This window comes from Oreochromis aureus, linkage group 8 (assembly GCF_013358895.1).
Source record: "Oreochromis aureus strain Israel breed Guangdong linkage group 8, ZZ_aureus, whole genome shotgun sequence".
NCBI lineage: Eukaryota > Metazoa > Chordata > Actinopteri > Cichliformes > Cichlidae > Oreochromis > Oreochromis aureus.
Genome location: NC_052949.1, coordinates 18,747,623 through 18,764,873, shown reverse-complemented (window position 1 = coordinate 18,764,873; position 17,251 = coordinate 18,747,623). Strand labels below are relative to the sequence as shown.

Here is a 17,251-nt window from a genome sequence, read left to right as displayed (position 1 = left end):
GACATTTCACTGCTTACACTCGGCCTTCAGCCCACTGTCTTAATTCTGCCTAGTTATTCTTTGGTGCATTAGAGGAAAGCGTTCCTGTTTAGATTTTCATCCCTACATTAAAAACAGCGCTGCTGCTTTTAGCCTTAATCAATATCAGATCACCAAATTATTGCAGCAAATACTCTAAGCCTCTTCCTACAACTCTCCTTGGAGAGCGGGAGATAAAAAAGAACATGGTGCGTCTACGCCTGTCCTTGAAGTCTTGTTATTAGTCTGAGCAATAACTAGTGCTTATCAACAGCGCGTTGACGTATTTACCGACCCCTTCAGCTCCTTCAGGTATTTTGAGTGTTTAATAATTACCAGGAAGCTCCGCGGGGGGGATGGAGTGATTTGAAATCTGCTATAGAGGGTGGGAAAAATAACAACTGTTTGATCACCCAGCACATTAAACATAACCTTGCTTTATGATTTGTTTGAAAACTCTCTGTTTCACAGCAACAAGACAGAAATATTAATCAACATGATATTCACTCATCAGTTTTAACAAATACTCATTAAGCTTAACAAGCGCCCCATTAGCTCGAGTGCAAATAGGTCACATCGTAGTGCTCCGAAATGCAAAGGATTTTGTGATTTGCATGGACCGGGTCCTGGGGGATTTCCTGTTGGAAAAGAAAAGCTGTGTGTGTGTGAGCAAGTGTGGGAGAGAAAGAAGAAGAAGAGATCTGACCTGCAAGCATTCTCCGGAGAGCCGTTTTTGCTAGCAGGGTCTAATCAGAGTCTGGCTGATGCTGGTTCTAGGGATTGCTTTCCTCCAGCCCTCAAGCCTAATTAGGACCCCTGTGTAACATATAGAGTTGCTGCTCACAGTGACGACTGGATAGACGCTCACCTGTGCGTGCTCTTTAAGCCACAGAAATGAGTCGCTGGCAAGCATGATGACAAGAGATGCGCTGGAGGTGGTGCAGCCACACCGGCTACTCCCCCACCTGGAGGTCGTGCGAGTTTAATGAATGTTAGGACAGGCAGAGGCGGCTGTGAGGACAGAGAGAGAAAGAGAGAGAGAGAGAAAGGCAGTCGTCTGGGTTGGGAGGGGGGGAGGGGGGGTCACAGAGAGTGGAGCATCTTTCATGTCTTTTTTTTTCTTTTAACAATGCACTGCGACCATTTGCAGAAGCTGTAAGGAATGAGGAGAATGACAGTTGTAACATATAGTGAAGATAAAAACATGTTCCCTAAGCTCAGTTTTCTGGATTTTCTCATGTCAAACACCAGGAAATCTTCAAAGGATACACTGTTAAATGCAAATTTCACGAGTGCTTCAGATGAAGCATTCAAACAGATAAAAGTATCTGGCTTCTTCTGAGGTATGTAGATAGCAGAGGAGCAGTGAGGTCTATATCTTCGCTGGGTGTGAAAACTGTTATTAATGAGTATTAGTTCTTGATGATCATATATGTCTAACTTGTGATATTTAAAGAAACACATAAAATGGTGAAGAAGTAGCTGTTTATGAGATTGTCAGCCAAACTCTCTGTCTGGAGTATTGTGCAAAAGCCAACCCTCATTTATTTATATTTAGCTGGGAAAATGGGAATTAGGGGCAGGGATTTACTGAAACATGGAAATACAGGCATAAGCAGAGATGTCTGGACACGTTTCCTATCAGGATGGTCCCACGGGGCTTCAGTAACATTGAGGTCTGACCTCTGAGGAGGCCAATCCATGACTAATAGTGGCCCATTGTGTGTTTTTCTGTCCAGGTAAGATTTTACTGCATTGGCAGTTTGGGATTGGGATCACTGTCATGCTGAAAATTGAAGCTGTTGCCAATCAGATGTTTTCTAGATTGTATTTGATTGGATGGTGGATCAAAATCTCATGGTACTTTCCTATTTTCATAATTCCATCAATTTTGACAAGATCTCCAACACCACCGGCTGAAATGCAGCTCCAACCGTGACAGTGCAATACTCACTGTTCTGCCTCTCTCCTGACCTCCTCCATACATTTTTAAGACAATTTGAAAATGTTAAAATTTCAGTTCTTCACTCCATCAGACCTGTTGCAACTGATTTTCAGTGTAGTTATTGTGTAATTTGGCACAGCTCAGCCTTTTCCCCTTGTTTCTCTTCCTTAAGAATGGCTTCTTGACAGCCGCCCTTCGACTGAGACCTTTTCTGATGAGTGAACAGTAGATGGATCAACTGAAGGCCCAGATGCACCTCTCAGGTCCTGTGTCTGGTGTTTCTTTCTCCTTGTTAAGGACCTAACTGCACATAACATCACTTCTTTGTTTGTCCTCAGACTTATTTTTGACCACTTTTTAGCTAAAAGCTCTTTAGGAATCACCTTGTTGGTGCAAAAACACTATTTTTCCCTGTCAACCTGTTAAGTTTGGCATTTTGTAAAGATTTACCTAAAGAAATGTGACAGTCTGCTGGTAACAGAGTGCCTAAAGATGCAATTTAAAATTGGTTCTTTGCTAAGTTGTCCGTTATGATTCGACACAACAGTTTAATGTCCTGAGTTTGGTGCCTCTTTTAATACTTGAATGATTCACAGGTCAGTGTTAAGGGACAAGCAAACAACTTTGGTCTGAAAATCTTGAAGAGTGATTCGTCTTTAAAACATTTTATACATGTTATAGTTGTTTGAATGTAATTGTGATGTTAAAAAAACATCATATTAATTGTATAATCATGTCAAAATAAACTAGAGCCGATAACTGTAACCAAAACAGACTAGATGGCAGTATTTATGCTGATCAATAACAAACAACAAAACCAAGACAAGCAGTAAATAACCAGCCAGCCATGAACAAAACATTTGGTTTGACCCCAAATCACTTTGGAGATTCTTGATAAAATCTATATTCATTTTCTATCATCATGTGACCCACGGTATTTTTCTCTGTTACAGACATGTCTTTGCTTTGCTGTCATGTTCCCTGCATATGTTGTAAGTCTCTTTCCTTTCTACATCTTTAAGCACCATGATGGATACACCAGTAGGATTGGGTAACTGTTCCCTCCATTTAGGTTCAAACCAGTTTGATGCGAGGAAGGCACGCACTGATGCAAAACGATCAACAACGCCCCTCAGATGCATTCAAACTACAGGAACAAGCCTGTTTTGTTAACGTAGAAAGTAGAGTTATCTTTTTGTTAAAATGCAGGGAGCAAAAGTAAAAAGCTGACAGACAAATAAATAGTCAAGCAAGGTAAAAATACCTGAAAAGTACAATAAAGCTTTGATTATCCTCTGTTGCAGATGCAGACAGCTGGAGACCTGAAGACCGGGTAATCATTCCAGATATACTTCTTTGAAGTCTGCCGCCTGAGCGGATGCATGGTCGGCGCATTGTAATGTAAATTCTCCACAGGTCACAAAAACAGGCGGGCATGCGGACGTCCGCTCACTGTCTGGTGTCAAACTTTACGTCACTCAGACCTGAGTGGGCTCTAGCGAACACACTGACGACAAAAGTATAATCAAGGCTTAAGAAAGTATTTGTACTTGATTATTTTCCCACCTCTGCATGGTGCGCTAAATAGCTCCACTTCATGTCTCAGAACTCTTAAACTATTGAAAACCTGTGTATACTGGGTTTTATAGAACATTTATAATATCTTCTCTAATGTTTTGCTAATGCCTTTTATTTTCCTTTCATTTTATGTATTTTCAGTATGTGGTGAGACTGCATCGTTAATTTAATTATTAAAAAAAAATCTGTGCCCATAAAGAAATAAATTTCTGTGATGCATCGTGTAACTGTAGTTTCAAAAGGTGTACTGAAAGCAGTAATAGTTTAAGTTGTTACTACAATTCTGATTTTTAGTGATTTAAAAATCGGATACTTCGATGTATCTGCTCATATTTTTTTCATTGCGACAGAAACAAACGGATTTTTCTAAAAATTTTTTATCTACAGTTATTTATTTACTCATTTACGTTTTGTCTGACTGCGCTTCTTGGTGTTTTATTTTGCAGAGTGCCCTCTAGTGGATAAACTGTGCAACATTAACTATCATAACATGGTTGAAAGGCGTTCCCCTTGTCTCTTCTTTACTTTTAAATTTTTATTTATAAATGCAGGCAGCTATAGATCAGTAAATATCTGATATCGATCGGTAATATCGGTCCACTGATAAATCGGGCTGTAGTTGTTATCCCAGGAGTTTGCAGTGTCCAGTTTCCAGTCAGATCCACTCCTCAGGAAGTACAAGTTGAGGTTTCAAAATAAGACTTCACTAATCTGGATGATGTCACTATCTTTTGTCCATCTTTTACATACAGCCTATGACTGCACCACCTTTTTTTCTGCCTTGTAATCAGTTGATAACATTATTGGGAGATTACTTTCGTCAGCTCCCTTATTCACAACAAGTTCCCACAGTTTTACACTGGATGCCCTTCCTCACACAACCCCAAAAAGATCTCTGTCTCCTCCCAAGATTAAACTGCTTTTAAGGCAAATGTAAACCACTACACTATGACGCACCTCTGTTGATAACATGAAAAACAAGTAAAGATAGTTATTCCCATACAGCTAGTCTTCTTCCCTTCCACTAAGATATGGATAATGGCACAGTTAATGCAACAGTAAGGATAAATTACCACACACAGGACCCACAATATCGTCCTTTGTGATATGGAACTTGAACACCTCATCATACATTACACAGTGCTTCAAATCATACTCACTGTTCATGTATTACAAAGTGTTTTTTTCCTTTATTTTGCAGCAGTGTATCAATCTGGCTCAGGCTCAGACAGTCTGGCGTTAGTATTCATAGCGTGTAGCCAAATCCAAACTTTTCACTGCAATCTTGTGACATGCAGCCCCGGAATCTATTTGATAACCCGCCACGAATAGGTGTTCCCTGCTTTGTCTTTGAAAAGTGATTGAAATTCCTCACACCTACACCCACTCATGCGCCTACCACCACAGAGGCACACAACAAACCTTACAGAATGCAATAAACCTCAAAGGATGGTGGTCTAAAATATAACTGTACAAACTAGATGTGAAAAGGGGGAACGTGGGGGGCAAGAGCCATGTGAATTTTCCATGTTTGGTGTGTTGTTTTCGAAACATCGAGCAAAAGCAGAAAATAGGATGTTTTTTTTTTGTTTGTTTTTTTTACAAAATGCAATTTATCAAGGTACAGCATGTGCTTTGGAAGCAACAGAATTCATAAACTCATAAATTGTGCTTCCGTTTCATTTAATGAAGTTTATGAACAAGCATTGTGATTAACGCAGTGATTAAATACTTCTGCAACAAAAACATAAACCAGGATTTGGAAACAAAGCGCGGAGTACAGAGTGAAATGCTCGTTACAGCACATATCTGATTCATGCCGGAAAGAATGGACGAAAATATCTTTCACCTTTTGAAAAAAAAAAAAAAAAATGAAGAGTAAGTATTATCAGGTGGTTCATACTTGCCTTATGGCTTTACATTTTGGATTTACCGCCACAGTGGTGCAGCTTAATTCTCTTCTCCCTGAAGACTTCACTGACATTTTCCAAGGGCTTGCTTTCAAACTCTACTTTGATTAGTCAAGCAGATTTTAAAAGGAACTAATCCCCTTCCCTTCGAATTTTCTCTCTTTTTTTTATGAAGCAGTCAGCAATAAAGTCAGCAATAATACAGAGTAACACAAACGGAAATCTGAAAATGATGCCTATATCTGGCAACAAACAGGGTGCTGATGCTGGTAACCGATCATTACAAGTGCAAAAGCAATGTCGTCTTAGATTTTACTCTGTTCATTAGAGTCACTTCAAAGGAAAGTACTGCCTCGGCTGCTTCGCTCGGAAATTGTCTAGAGACTGCTGATAGTTAGCTATTCACTTTAGCCTTGACACATTACTGAAGGCAAACTGCTTTTAAAAGAACATTTGTGGAATAGCTAAGTCTTTCCAGCACCACGTAAACATACATCTCGAACCCCTACTCCCACTTAAAGTCGTGCCCCACCATTTCATAGAACTTGACATTATAAGGTCGATAGAAGTCTCGCAGTTGCTCAATAGCGTCTCGGTCTATCTGCACGTGAGTCCTCCCCTTCGACTTGCCAAGGCAGCGGGGCGAGCCGCTGCTCTCCGGCTTTTTAAGGCAGGGAAAACCCTTGGTGCGGTTGAAATAGAAGTGTTTGTCGGTGACGATGCGTTTCAGCCCAAGAAAGTCCTGCACCCGAGCCATCTCCCCTGCTGGGTCTGTGATGAGACGCTCTCCGCTCACAAAATGGATCTGAGCCAGAGGGAAGTAGCGGAGCCAGTTTTCAAGGTGCAAAGCGTACAAGCCGATCCGAATGGCGTTCCAGGACATGTCCACGATTCCCAGGCTCTGATTCCTGAAGGCCAGGTCCTGGAAGCTCGGCAGGTCCGGCGTTTTGGATAACGTCTGAGTGTAGTCCGATATTGCTCGAGTGACGGGGTCTCGCACCACCACTATGAGCTTGGTGTCTTGGGACATGGTAGAAATCCGGTGTGGTGTCTCTTTTGTCACAAAGTAGCTCGGTGTCTTCTCCATTGTGATTTGGCTTTCAAGAGTTCTTGGCATTAAACCTCTGAATGAAAGATGAAAACACAGAACAGAAGTTTCTCATTTACATTCATGTTAATTTAGGATTTCTTTAAAAAAATACTAAACATTTGAGCGCCTAAGTAACCTTAAAAGCTAACAGATTCAGAAGCAAAGGTCACAATGTCCTTCCATTTCATCTGCCAAAGTAAAGAAAAAAATCTATGTAACATATCTATTTAGGGCAGGATTACACAAGTGAGTTGTAAAGGCATAAAGCTACCCTAAGTGAGCTTCGGTTTGGCCGTGAACCCAATTTCTTGATGAAAATCATAATAGGAGCACTGAAGCAAAGTTGTAGTAGTCTGTTGTCACTGGAGACTTGTCTCACAGACAGCTCTCCTGTGCATCAGGCCTGCATGTTTCAGGAGTAATAAATCACCACGAATGCAAACAGAACACGTATAGCAGCGACTCTGTTCGGTGACTTCTGGGTCTTCAAACTAGGCCATTCTTTACAGAGGTGATTTAAACAAGCAGGGCTTCGCTGAGAAAAACTTGAAGATTGATTGGAGAGAGCGGTTAATGATTATTTTCATTGTCAATTAATTTGCTAATCTTTATTTCACTTCTGTTTTTTCCCCAATTAATCAATTTCAACATAGAACAAGGGGCAAATTTTCCTTTTAGAGACTTTGACAATGAAGCATTTCCATTTTATTCTTGGATAATTTTATTATTAGAATAGCTGTTGAATAAATTCCTGACTCATTATTGCAACTCTAATTTAAAATTCCTGCGTGCAGACGTTTTACACCAGCTTACAAATAATTTTGATTGTATGTTTTTTTTTGTTGGCTAGTTTATTATAGACTGTGTATAAAAGATGGACATAGTCAATGCTCAAGAGTCTTAAAACCTGTATTTTTTCCAGTGGCCACCAGGGTGACTTCTCTCTTTTTATTATTAAAAGACTATAAGATTCAAATTTGATTCAAAACCTTAGCACATATTTTCTGATCAGTTTAAATGACTAGTTTTCACTCTTTATTGTTAATTGATGTTCATTTTGTAAATTTTGTTGGCATTTACATTAAACAAAAATCTGATACAGGATATTTTTGGTGTGGATCTGGTGCAATTTCCTCAATTTTTCAGTCAGAGCAACTCCTTGCTTGTCAAGATGGCATCAAAAATCTAGTGGGTGATGTCATGTTGTGTCATCCATCTTTTATATACAGTCTATGGTTCTGTTAAGGCGCTTCTTTCAAACCACCCATTTAATTGATCTGAAGTTGTAATGATTCTATCATTAGCTGCAATTTTTCGGAAAATATTAAAATCTAAAAAACAATAAATAAATGGCAACAATACTAACAAGCTCGTGGACATAGGATAACATCAAAATTGACAGCAAATTTGTCTCAGCTGTAGAGACACGGCCAGCCAAGCCACCATCTGATGCTTAGTAAGATCACTTCAGACATCTTTATTCCTCCTTCTTGTTATTTTTTCCTTTGCATAGACATTGAAAAAAACATGTATGTGACACACTCAATTAGCAAATTCAAGGTGACAGTCCACACCGTTCATTCTGATTTATGAACGAATGTTTATAAGGAAGCTTCCGGGAAGCAGCTGTTTTATTTTGAAAGCAATCGGCGTCTGACCTTTCGTCAACGGCTTTGACAGCTGACAATCAACCTGCAGTAATGGGCGAGGGTTCACATCTGGAAGACACATCTCTGAGATAAAAGGGCTTCAACTGCCAACTATTGTGAAGAGTGCCAATTAGTGGAGATACTTTGAGTCTGTAATTATTATATAATACTACTGATACACATCCCTCCTGCAGCTTACATGACAATCTATCATTAACATGAAATGCTCTTGAAAGAACCGGGGGAAAAATACGAGAGCGCGTTTCTGCGTAATTGCTTGTCTGTTACTGTATGCATGTGAGTGTGTGTGTTCTTTCATTTTATAATCAGCTAAACTTGTGTTTGCAAACATATGCTTCCTCTAAATCTGTGTAATTATGTGCATGTTTAATTTATGGCTATTCGGTTTGATCATCAGTCAATCGAAGCAGTTTGTTAGGGATGCACTTTGTTCCTCCGCCAGGGTGAGAGCTGAGGATGTAGGTGATCATTGCAGTTTGATCACCAGTCAGAAAGATTACCCCCCCTTCCCACCTCCCAACCACACACACACACACCTCACCCCCCAATAAACTACCAAGGTGAAAATCATGAAACTCGGAGGAATGGTGGGGCACGGGCAAAGGAAGAACCCATTAAATTTTGGAGCAGATTTGAATCGCTTCCTTTAAACTTGTGAAATGGAGCACTGACCTTGGCTGAGGATGCACTGTCTGAGTGCCCCTTCTAGTTTAAGGTGCCTTGGGTAGCATTTGAAAAATCAATAAATAATTCCCTTTCATGGCTGTCATGTTTAAATATTATAATAAACAAACAAGACTACAGCTGAGATGTCTAGGAGTTACAGCGGGCATGCAGGGCGCTGTTTGCACTGCTCGCCTCCAGAGGTTGGATTTTATGAGAAATTTGATGAACTGCTCTACAGTATGTCAAAAAAAGGAGAAAAAGGAGAGAGACAGAGAGCCACTCTTCTGCCAGTGTAAACACAGCACATTCCTCAAAACTTCCCTGCAATAAAACTTGAAGTGAGCCAATAAACTGCAGAAAACACATCCAGCATGTTTACCCAGCTCCAAGTCTGATATACACAAAGAAGCACGAAAACAGAGGGGGCACATTCATCACTGATTTTTTAAAGGTAAGCAGATGATTTTAAATTCTATTATTATATTATATTGTCTCTTTCCCCCATGATCCCTTACCTTTTCTATTTTTTCTCTCTGTAGGAAATGTAAGTAAACATTAACCACTGCAGAAATTAGACAAGGAGGGGGGAAACAGATTCAGGCATAAAACAGAAGAAAATGAGACGCTACACCGCTTACCTGAACTCCACTGTAATTCCCTATGTACCATGTGAAGGCACACGGTTATATTGGCCTGCAATCGTTATGACCTTTTAGAAAACGAAGCTGGAAATATAGTGTATCATTCTCCATAATTTACTATCATTAACATTTAGTTTGGTGGGAGAGAAACGGCCTAATCAGATATGCAGAATTATGCAAGCACAGCTGACTAGAAGCCACAAATTTCCAGACACACTCATGGGTCTCTGCGGGAGCAGCAGCCACGAGAAAAGGCTGCTCTTTGACCAGTTTCTAGATTACATAAACTAGTTAAATTAGTTAAGCTAAAACCACTTAAACCAAGAATCTTAAAGTCAGATATTGTGCAGTAAAAGCTGACTGAAGTCTAATCTGGTGTCATTTCCTACTTATTACTATCATTTCTGGTAAATAACGGGATTCGTGGAGCAGATGGACACGCACCTGCACAGGTGAGACACACGTTGTCTTACCTGTACCAGTCCAGGCCTCTGTCATAGTTCCTGTCGAAGAAGTGTGTTTCGGTTCCCGCCGCGCGCACATCCGGATGTATTCTTATGAACTCCAGGACGGCTCTCGTGCCTCCCTTTTTCACACCGACTATGATGGCATTTGGTAACTTTTTATTGCCGAACTTTAAATTGCTCATAGGCGGGCTGGGCGTGCCGTTCCCAGCGGTGTGATGAGCGAAATGGGGTCTTTGGTCGGCTTTCAACCGAGACGCCTCAACAGCGCTCAACCTCGCGTCCGACGGTAAAAGGCAGGAGAGGGATTTCTGAAGGCGCCTTTTGGCTCCATCTGCTCGATGACAGCTGGGCGTCGGATCACCTGACGTTTGCATGATGGCACCGTCAGGGAATAGAGCGCAGTAGAATAAATATGAAAGGAAAAGGGATAACAAGCAGATGGACGTTCCTCTGAGCCGGTGTGAGAAGGGGAGAAGTCGACCGAAGAGGAGCACGCATGCCATCTCTCCATGAGTATGAACAGTGCATGATTTTTTTAATTGATTTTTGCGTTCCGTCCTTTTCTGATTTTCTTAGTGGCTCCTTAGTGGCTTTAAAGAAGAAAATCAGCAGACTTCAAGCCTGTTACCACAGTCCATGTGAGTCCCATCGCTTCAGCTCCTTACCTGAAAAGGTATCCTTCCCTGCGCACCGAGTTGCGAAGCCATCCTATTTTAAAACTCCTGGACGCGTCCGTGGCCATCACGCATGGATGCAAAAGCTGTGCGCGCTCTCTGGCAACTTGAGCGGACTGTCAGCTCCAAACCGGCTGAACGACAGAAAAATATTTCCACACAGTGACGTCACGGTGTCTTTGCATTAAAAAAAATGGTTAAAAAAAGAAAAGAATATAAAAAGTATTCATCTGTCTCCACTTGCGCATCTCACTTTACCTTTTATCACTCTTCATACTAAGATCTAAGCTCCGAGTCGACTCTTTGTTCATTTAAAGGTAAACATACAGAATGTTTGTAAGTATTAATATTTGAAGCATTTTATTAACGTAAAGTGAAACATTTTTGTTAATAAAATGAATAGTATTAGAGCTGATTTACACCAACACACCAGAAAACACGAGAGTAAAAATATCTTTAAATATCTATAATTTAACACTTCAAGACCCAGCAAGCTTTGCTCTTCCTGTTGGACCAATCACAGCACTGGTTCAATCTCTTCTGATGAGGTTAAATTTAAACACACTGAACACAGTTTTTTTCTTTCTTTTTTTTTTTTTTATGGTTCATGACCTTAAAATTGTATCCAGTCAGCAGAGAGTCATTCGAGTGTTCAGAAGGTTGGATAAAATCAACTCTGTAAATGTCCCAATGTGAGAATTTACTTCACACTCCATTACTGGGAAAATTAATCACCACCTACTAATGATCAGTTTCACTTTTAAGTTAAAAAAGGACTATGTGATGAGAACTTTTCATTATTTTCTGACATTTTTATGTGAAAATAATTTATTCATTAATCAAAATCAACTTCATAATGAGTTGTTGTTGCACACAACATTTAACTTTAAATATAATGAAATGTATATTTCTATTGAATAAGGTTTCATAACTGCATTAACAAGCACATCATCCTCAGACAAAACCACACCTGCTGCTGACAGAAATAAACGCCTACACAAGTGTGCCTGATTATCACTGCTTTCAACTCATACTGGTGACTCAAACAGGTAATTTTCCACCAGAAAACGTTATTTTGTGAGTGATTAGTGATTATAACTTTAATAATATATACAAAACAAATGGCCAGAAGTTTTGAGTTTGGCTGGTTAAAATTGTGAGAAACCTCCCTGGGGTGAAATTCCCACTTTCTTCTTGTCAAATACCAGCAGGTCTATTGAATTTAATTAAGTAATATCCACCATAAAAACAAATTACCAAATAAAACACTGATGTCTTATAACTATTCTGATCTTCATTCATTTGATAAAGCATGATCTAACTTGTCATGCCATCTGAACTTTCGTGTTGTGTACTGCATTCCCAATTAAAAGTTTCCTTAAATTAGCACAAACTGGCTGTAGGGGTGGGCAGATTGATCCAAATATTGATAGTATTGATACCAACACTGATATCTGTGTCAGCTCGATACTAACACGAGTGGATCGATACTTTGTATCCATCCTCTAACTTAAGTATGTAGCCTTTTTGTGTTGACTGTCAGGCCTATTTAATTTATAGCCTATAACACACTGTAAAAACCGAAGTTGACCCAAACACATTTACATTTCAGGTCTCAACAAACAAATAAACCCTACTTTCAAAATACATGAAAAGCTGAAAAGGTGTTTTTTTATTGTGTTAACTAATTATTGTGGCACGCCAAAATCACAGTGATTTAGTGAACATTAAAATGTGTTCAGAATTTGCAAATTCATGATGATTTATGTCATAAATCATGACAACTGCTCTCCCATACATAAGCTGCCTTTATAGGTTAAAAGTATCGGTATTGATATTGATATCAACAATACTGCCCTGTATTTACTTGGTATGGGATCGATACCAATATTTGCATTATCGCACATGTTGTAAGACTGGACTTTCTGTGGTCTCAGGGCCTCTTTGGACTGGTTTAGTTGTCCACTTTGCTCTTTGTATTGTTTTCCAGCTTCTATACCAGTAGTCTTGTTCCTGATCTTGTTAGACCTCCCCTCTCCTTGTAGCAGAAGGAGGCATTAAAGCATTGTTGTGTGGTCATACACTTCCTGATGACAAAAACAAATGCAGACAAGCTCACAGTGGAAAGAGAAGAGGATGAAAGCTCCCCGGACTGCAGAGACGCATGGGGAGGAGTTGAGGTGTCACAGTGGTGCTCCTGCGGGTGTCTGCGCCCAATCTGAGAAGCCTCTGATTAAAGAATGATTTATAGGGCCTGGTTGGAGAGACCCGCTTAGCAATCCGTCTAGTGAATGAGATTTTTCCTCAGGAAGAGGGCGGGTAAATCAAACCTCGGGGCGAGAAGCCTGCTACGCTCAGCGATGGGGCACAGTGATTAAATGTTATAATCACCTCTGCCGCGTGCACAGCTTGACTTTTCAGTGGAACAATCAAAAATATTGTTGAGGAAAATCAGTTTAACCTCAGTTTCATTTACTGAACATACGGTTTATCTTGTTCTAGCTCATTACAGAGAAGGACACAACCTTTTTTTGACTGATATAAACTATGACAGAAGGGCAATGTGGAACAATCTAGTCAGTGCCATTTTTTTAGGAAAAAAAAGATATGAGAGACCACCCGGGCTTTCCAGGAGCAAATTTAAAAGTGAGACATTCCCCTCCTTAGCCGTTCAGTTTAACTAAGACTCATATTTAGATTTGAGATTCCGGAGAGAGCGGTGGGGGTGTCAGGCTTGACAGCATGAGTCATGATCTATGTTTAGGGAATGAATGATGTGTCTGTAAATGCACAACATATTTCTTAAAGTGTTTGATTGTCTTTGGGAGCTCACTGAATGCGGGTGCCAATGACCACTCACTCCATCAGCGGCACGGCTCATTTGTCAGAGGCAAGCGAAGCCTGGAGGGAGGGTTCGTCGGCTTGTCCTGACTCCGATCAGACACTGGGGGAAGATACAGATGAGCCAGGCAACTTTATATTACAGATGGGTGAAGAATCACTCCCACAGTTTCCGTTCACACCCTCTTTGGAAAAAAAAGTGCACACACAGAACTGTTTTGTTAAGTGACAAACATGTAGTCACACAGTGTTGCTTGTATATCTGGAGGCCAATTAACAACATTTTTATCTTCTTTTTTAATATACGGCTTGAAAGGAATGATTTATTCTTGACTTCAGATGTGTAAATTGCCATTCTGAACACAGCTAAAGGACTGATTCCAGATATTTAGGGGGTGGCATCATGCACTGCAGCTGGTCCGGTGTATTTTTGTGTTTTCAAATTCCCTTCTTTTTCAACGTGCCCTTTTTAAGGGTTAAAAAGGCCATCCAGTTTCCTCCAGCTGTCAAATATATAAGGATTACTACATAACATTTCTACATGACATCAAGTTCCTTTCAGCATGCCCAGCAATGACACAACACTGACACCTGCCGGCCAGACTTTGACATTACAGGCAAAGTGCGTCATAACAGATAAGATCTCAAGTGAAAGCGAAAGCAAGTCCTCAGCGTCGGGTTCCTGTATCAGAGGCTAGCAGGGAACGGAAGAACAACAACATGAACAAAAGTAAGTTTAACTGCTTATATATATGTATATGAATTCTACTCAGAAATAGGTTACTACCACCAAGGAGCTTGAATAAATTGTTTTATAGAATATATGTGTGAAAGTGAAACTACAATACTGTGCAAAAGTCTTGGGCCTCCCCGTTTCTTTAAATTTTGTTCCAAAGAGCTGTAATTACATGTATTTTCTTTTTTGGTCTTAAGCCATAATTCTCTCTTATGACGTTAGCTGCTTTTCACTCATTTTCAGTCCAGTCTTTGTAGCTGACCATTTGGAAAGCTTTGTTTATGCCACCTAACACCGACCTATTAGCATTAGCAAGCATTAATAACGCACCTAACTCAAGAGATGTACTGGTGTTATGCCAACACATAAAGAAAGCAAAGCAAATAAATTAATTGTATCTTGTTAATAGGTGCCTGTTGCAAAACACAGCATTTGTTCCCATTTTGTTAATTTAATCCTTGAAACACGTCAAAGATAACACAGCTTAAACAGCATAAAATGGCATTTTTGCACCAACAATGTGATTGCCTAAAAACTTGTTACATGAGGAAATTGGACAAGTGGAGGACAAAAGAATATGTGGCAAAACCTATATACAACAGGAAGATGAACAGTATCTGAAAGTCATGCCTTTAAAACAGGAAAAAATATCCAGCCAAGACCTGACACATGACCTGAGAGATCCATCTGGCTCCTCAGTTGTTCCATCTACTCTTAGCTATCAAGAATTTTTAAGGAAGGGAAATAGAGAAAAAAAGGCTGAGGTATGCTAAATTACTGAAGATCTGGACTGAAAATCAGCTGCAACAGGTCTAATGGAGTGATGAATCCAAATGTTACGCCCCTAGCAGGGCCTCCTCCTGAAGTTGCCTGTGTGGGTGTGTCCTACCGTCTCATGCCTTAGGTGCCACCTTTTTCTTTTGTACAGCTGACTCACATCAGCAACTAAAGGTATTTAAGCCCAGAGAAAGGTGAGCTCTGGTGCCAGAGAGCTGTGTGTGTTTGGTGGTTGCAGCTAGTGAGGGCTAGGGCTGCGTTTCAGCCACTGGTGTTGGGGGTCTTGTCAAAATTGATGCAATTATAATTGTAGAAAAGTAGCATCAGATTTTGATCCACCATCTGGAAAGCACTGATTTAAAACAGCTTCATTTTTCAGTATAACAATGATCCCAAACACACTGCCAATGTAGTAAAAGCACCTGGATAGAAAAATACACATTAGAACCGCATCAGTCATGGACTGGCCTCCCGAGAGCCTGGACCTCAACATTATTGAAGCAGTGTGGGATCATCTTTGCAGAGAACAAAACAAAAGACAGAAACATCCAGAGAAGAGCTTTGAATGTCCTTCAAGAAGTCTGGAGAACTATTTAACTAGTCTAAATACTGTCGTTGTACAAATGAAGAGAAAGCTGACTAAGAGAGTTCAGACTTTGTTGCAGAATAACGGCGGTCGTACCAAATATTGACTTTCAAGCTTGTTACGATTGTATTTATGTACTGTATTTCCAGTTGTCTTTGCCTATGTAACAATAAATTCTTCCACTTATTTAATTTTTTCCTTGCTTTTACATAATTTCGTCTTGAAAAGTGAAAAGTCATACAAAAGATTAAATTGCTAAGTATAAGAGTTGTGTGTATTTTTGAGACTCCCTGATCTCTGGGATCCTAGACTAGAACAACAGGGCCGTGAATAATCTGAACTCTGATGCTATTCATTTTTTTCTTCCAACAGAAAAAGTAAAAATTTTTTCATATGTTGATGGAGAGACGATGGGCTCTCATAAGAAATTTCTCAAAAAACTCTTCAAACGAGGAGCAAAAGAAGGGAAGTCAGCTGGTGAAAGTGATGCTGTTATTGTCTTCGTTCCCATTGTCAGTCGTTTTGAGACGGACATAAATTCAGCTTTATCAAACATCTCAGGTAAACACACCACAATCTATGAGAAGTTTTTTGTTTGTTTTGGTATTTTTTCTGCACGTTATAACTCGTGTTTTCTGTTTGTCTGTCTCAAAGAAGCTAAAAAGGTGGTCGTGGTGGCCTTGCATCACACCTATGACCCAAACTACACTGTGCCACATAACAGAAACATGGACGATAAACTTGTTGTTAACTGTTTGTTTTATGAGAAGAAAGGACTTCTGTCATGTCCTTGCAACAAAAAGGCAAGGAAGATGGTCTGTGAAGAGGTAATTACACAAGTTATGTTGTTTTTTTAAGCAAAAAGTGCTGGATACACAGATACAAATAAACATAGATTCATCTGGATTTGCATCATTTTTACATGTATAGGTCTGTTCTTCCTTCATGATTCTCAAAGAATGAATTGAACAACATTTTGTTTCTTATTGCTCCAAAGCTGTTCAATTTGAAGCTGTTGTGAGAAAATTCACTTTGAACAAGTGGCCTTTGCAATGAACTATCAACCTTAATACCCAGCTGACTATATACTGCCATCTTATCACTGGCTCTGTGCGCCAGGTGGTCAGTATATTTGCTCACGTCCACAGGCAGAAGTGAAAACAACAGTTTCCACCAGATATTTTCTGTTATATGAGTGTTATAATCTAATCTTGCGTATTATATCTTCCCCTGTTTGAAATATTTGAACAGTGCAGTCGGATCAAAGTAATTAGTTACTAATTACTGATTACTTCTCCAAGAAAGTAATCCCGTTAATTTACTGATTACTCATTTTCAAAAGTAATTAGTTACTTTAATAATTAGTTACTTTTTTCAAAACATGAAAGAAGTTTTCTTCCGACGCAGAGTGTACAGTGGATGCTAATCTTTTTGTCACTTTTTGTCAAACTCAAAGTAATGTCGGTACTTCCAAGCTTTAAACGCTGCATGGTCGTACTCTCTCCCGCACTCCAAATTATCCATTGTTGACTACACACGTGTGTTGCTGCCACAGATGTCGCACAGTCGTACGTCATTGTCATGAGACACTCTCAGAAACAAATTCACGATTTAGTAACACAGTAACACAGCGTGCTTTTGGGAAAGTAACA

General features: G+C 39.8%; 1 protein-coding gene across 1 annotated transcript; it reads right to left on the bottom strand.

Moving 5' to 3' along the window:
* Nucleotides 1-5,239: 5,239 nt before the first annotated feature.
* LOC116319843 (heparan sulfate glucosamine 3-O-sulfotransferase 2-like) lies at nucleotides 5,240-10,744 on the bottom strand. Its single transcript, XM_031739284.2, has 2 exons — nucleotides 9,992-10,744; nucleotides 5,240-6,575 (listed from the first exon to the last, which is right to left on the bottom strand). Exons 1-2 carry the CDS (start codon nucleotides 10,486-10,488, stop codon nucleotides 5,957-5,959), a joined length of 1,116 nt encoding a protein of 371 aa, XP_031595144.1. The 5' UTR covers nucleotides 10,489-10,744; the 3' UTR covers nucleotides 5,240-5,956.
* Nucleotides 10,745-17,251: the final 6,507 nt, after the last annotated feature.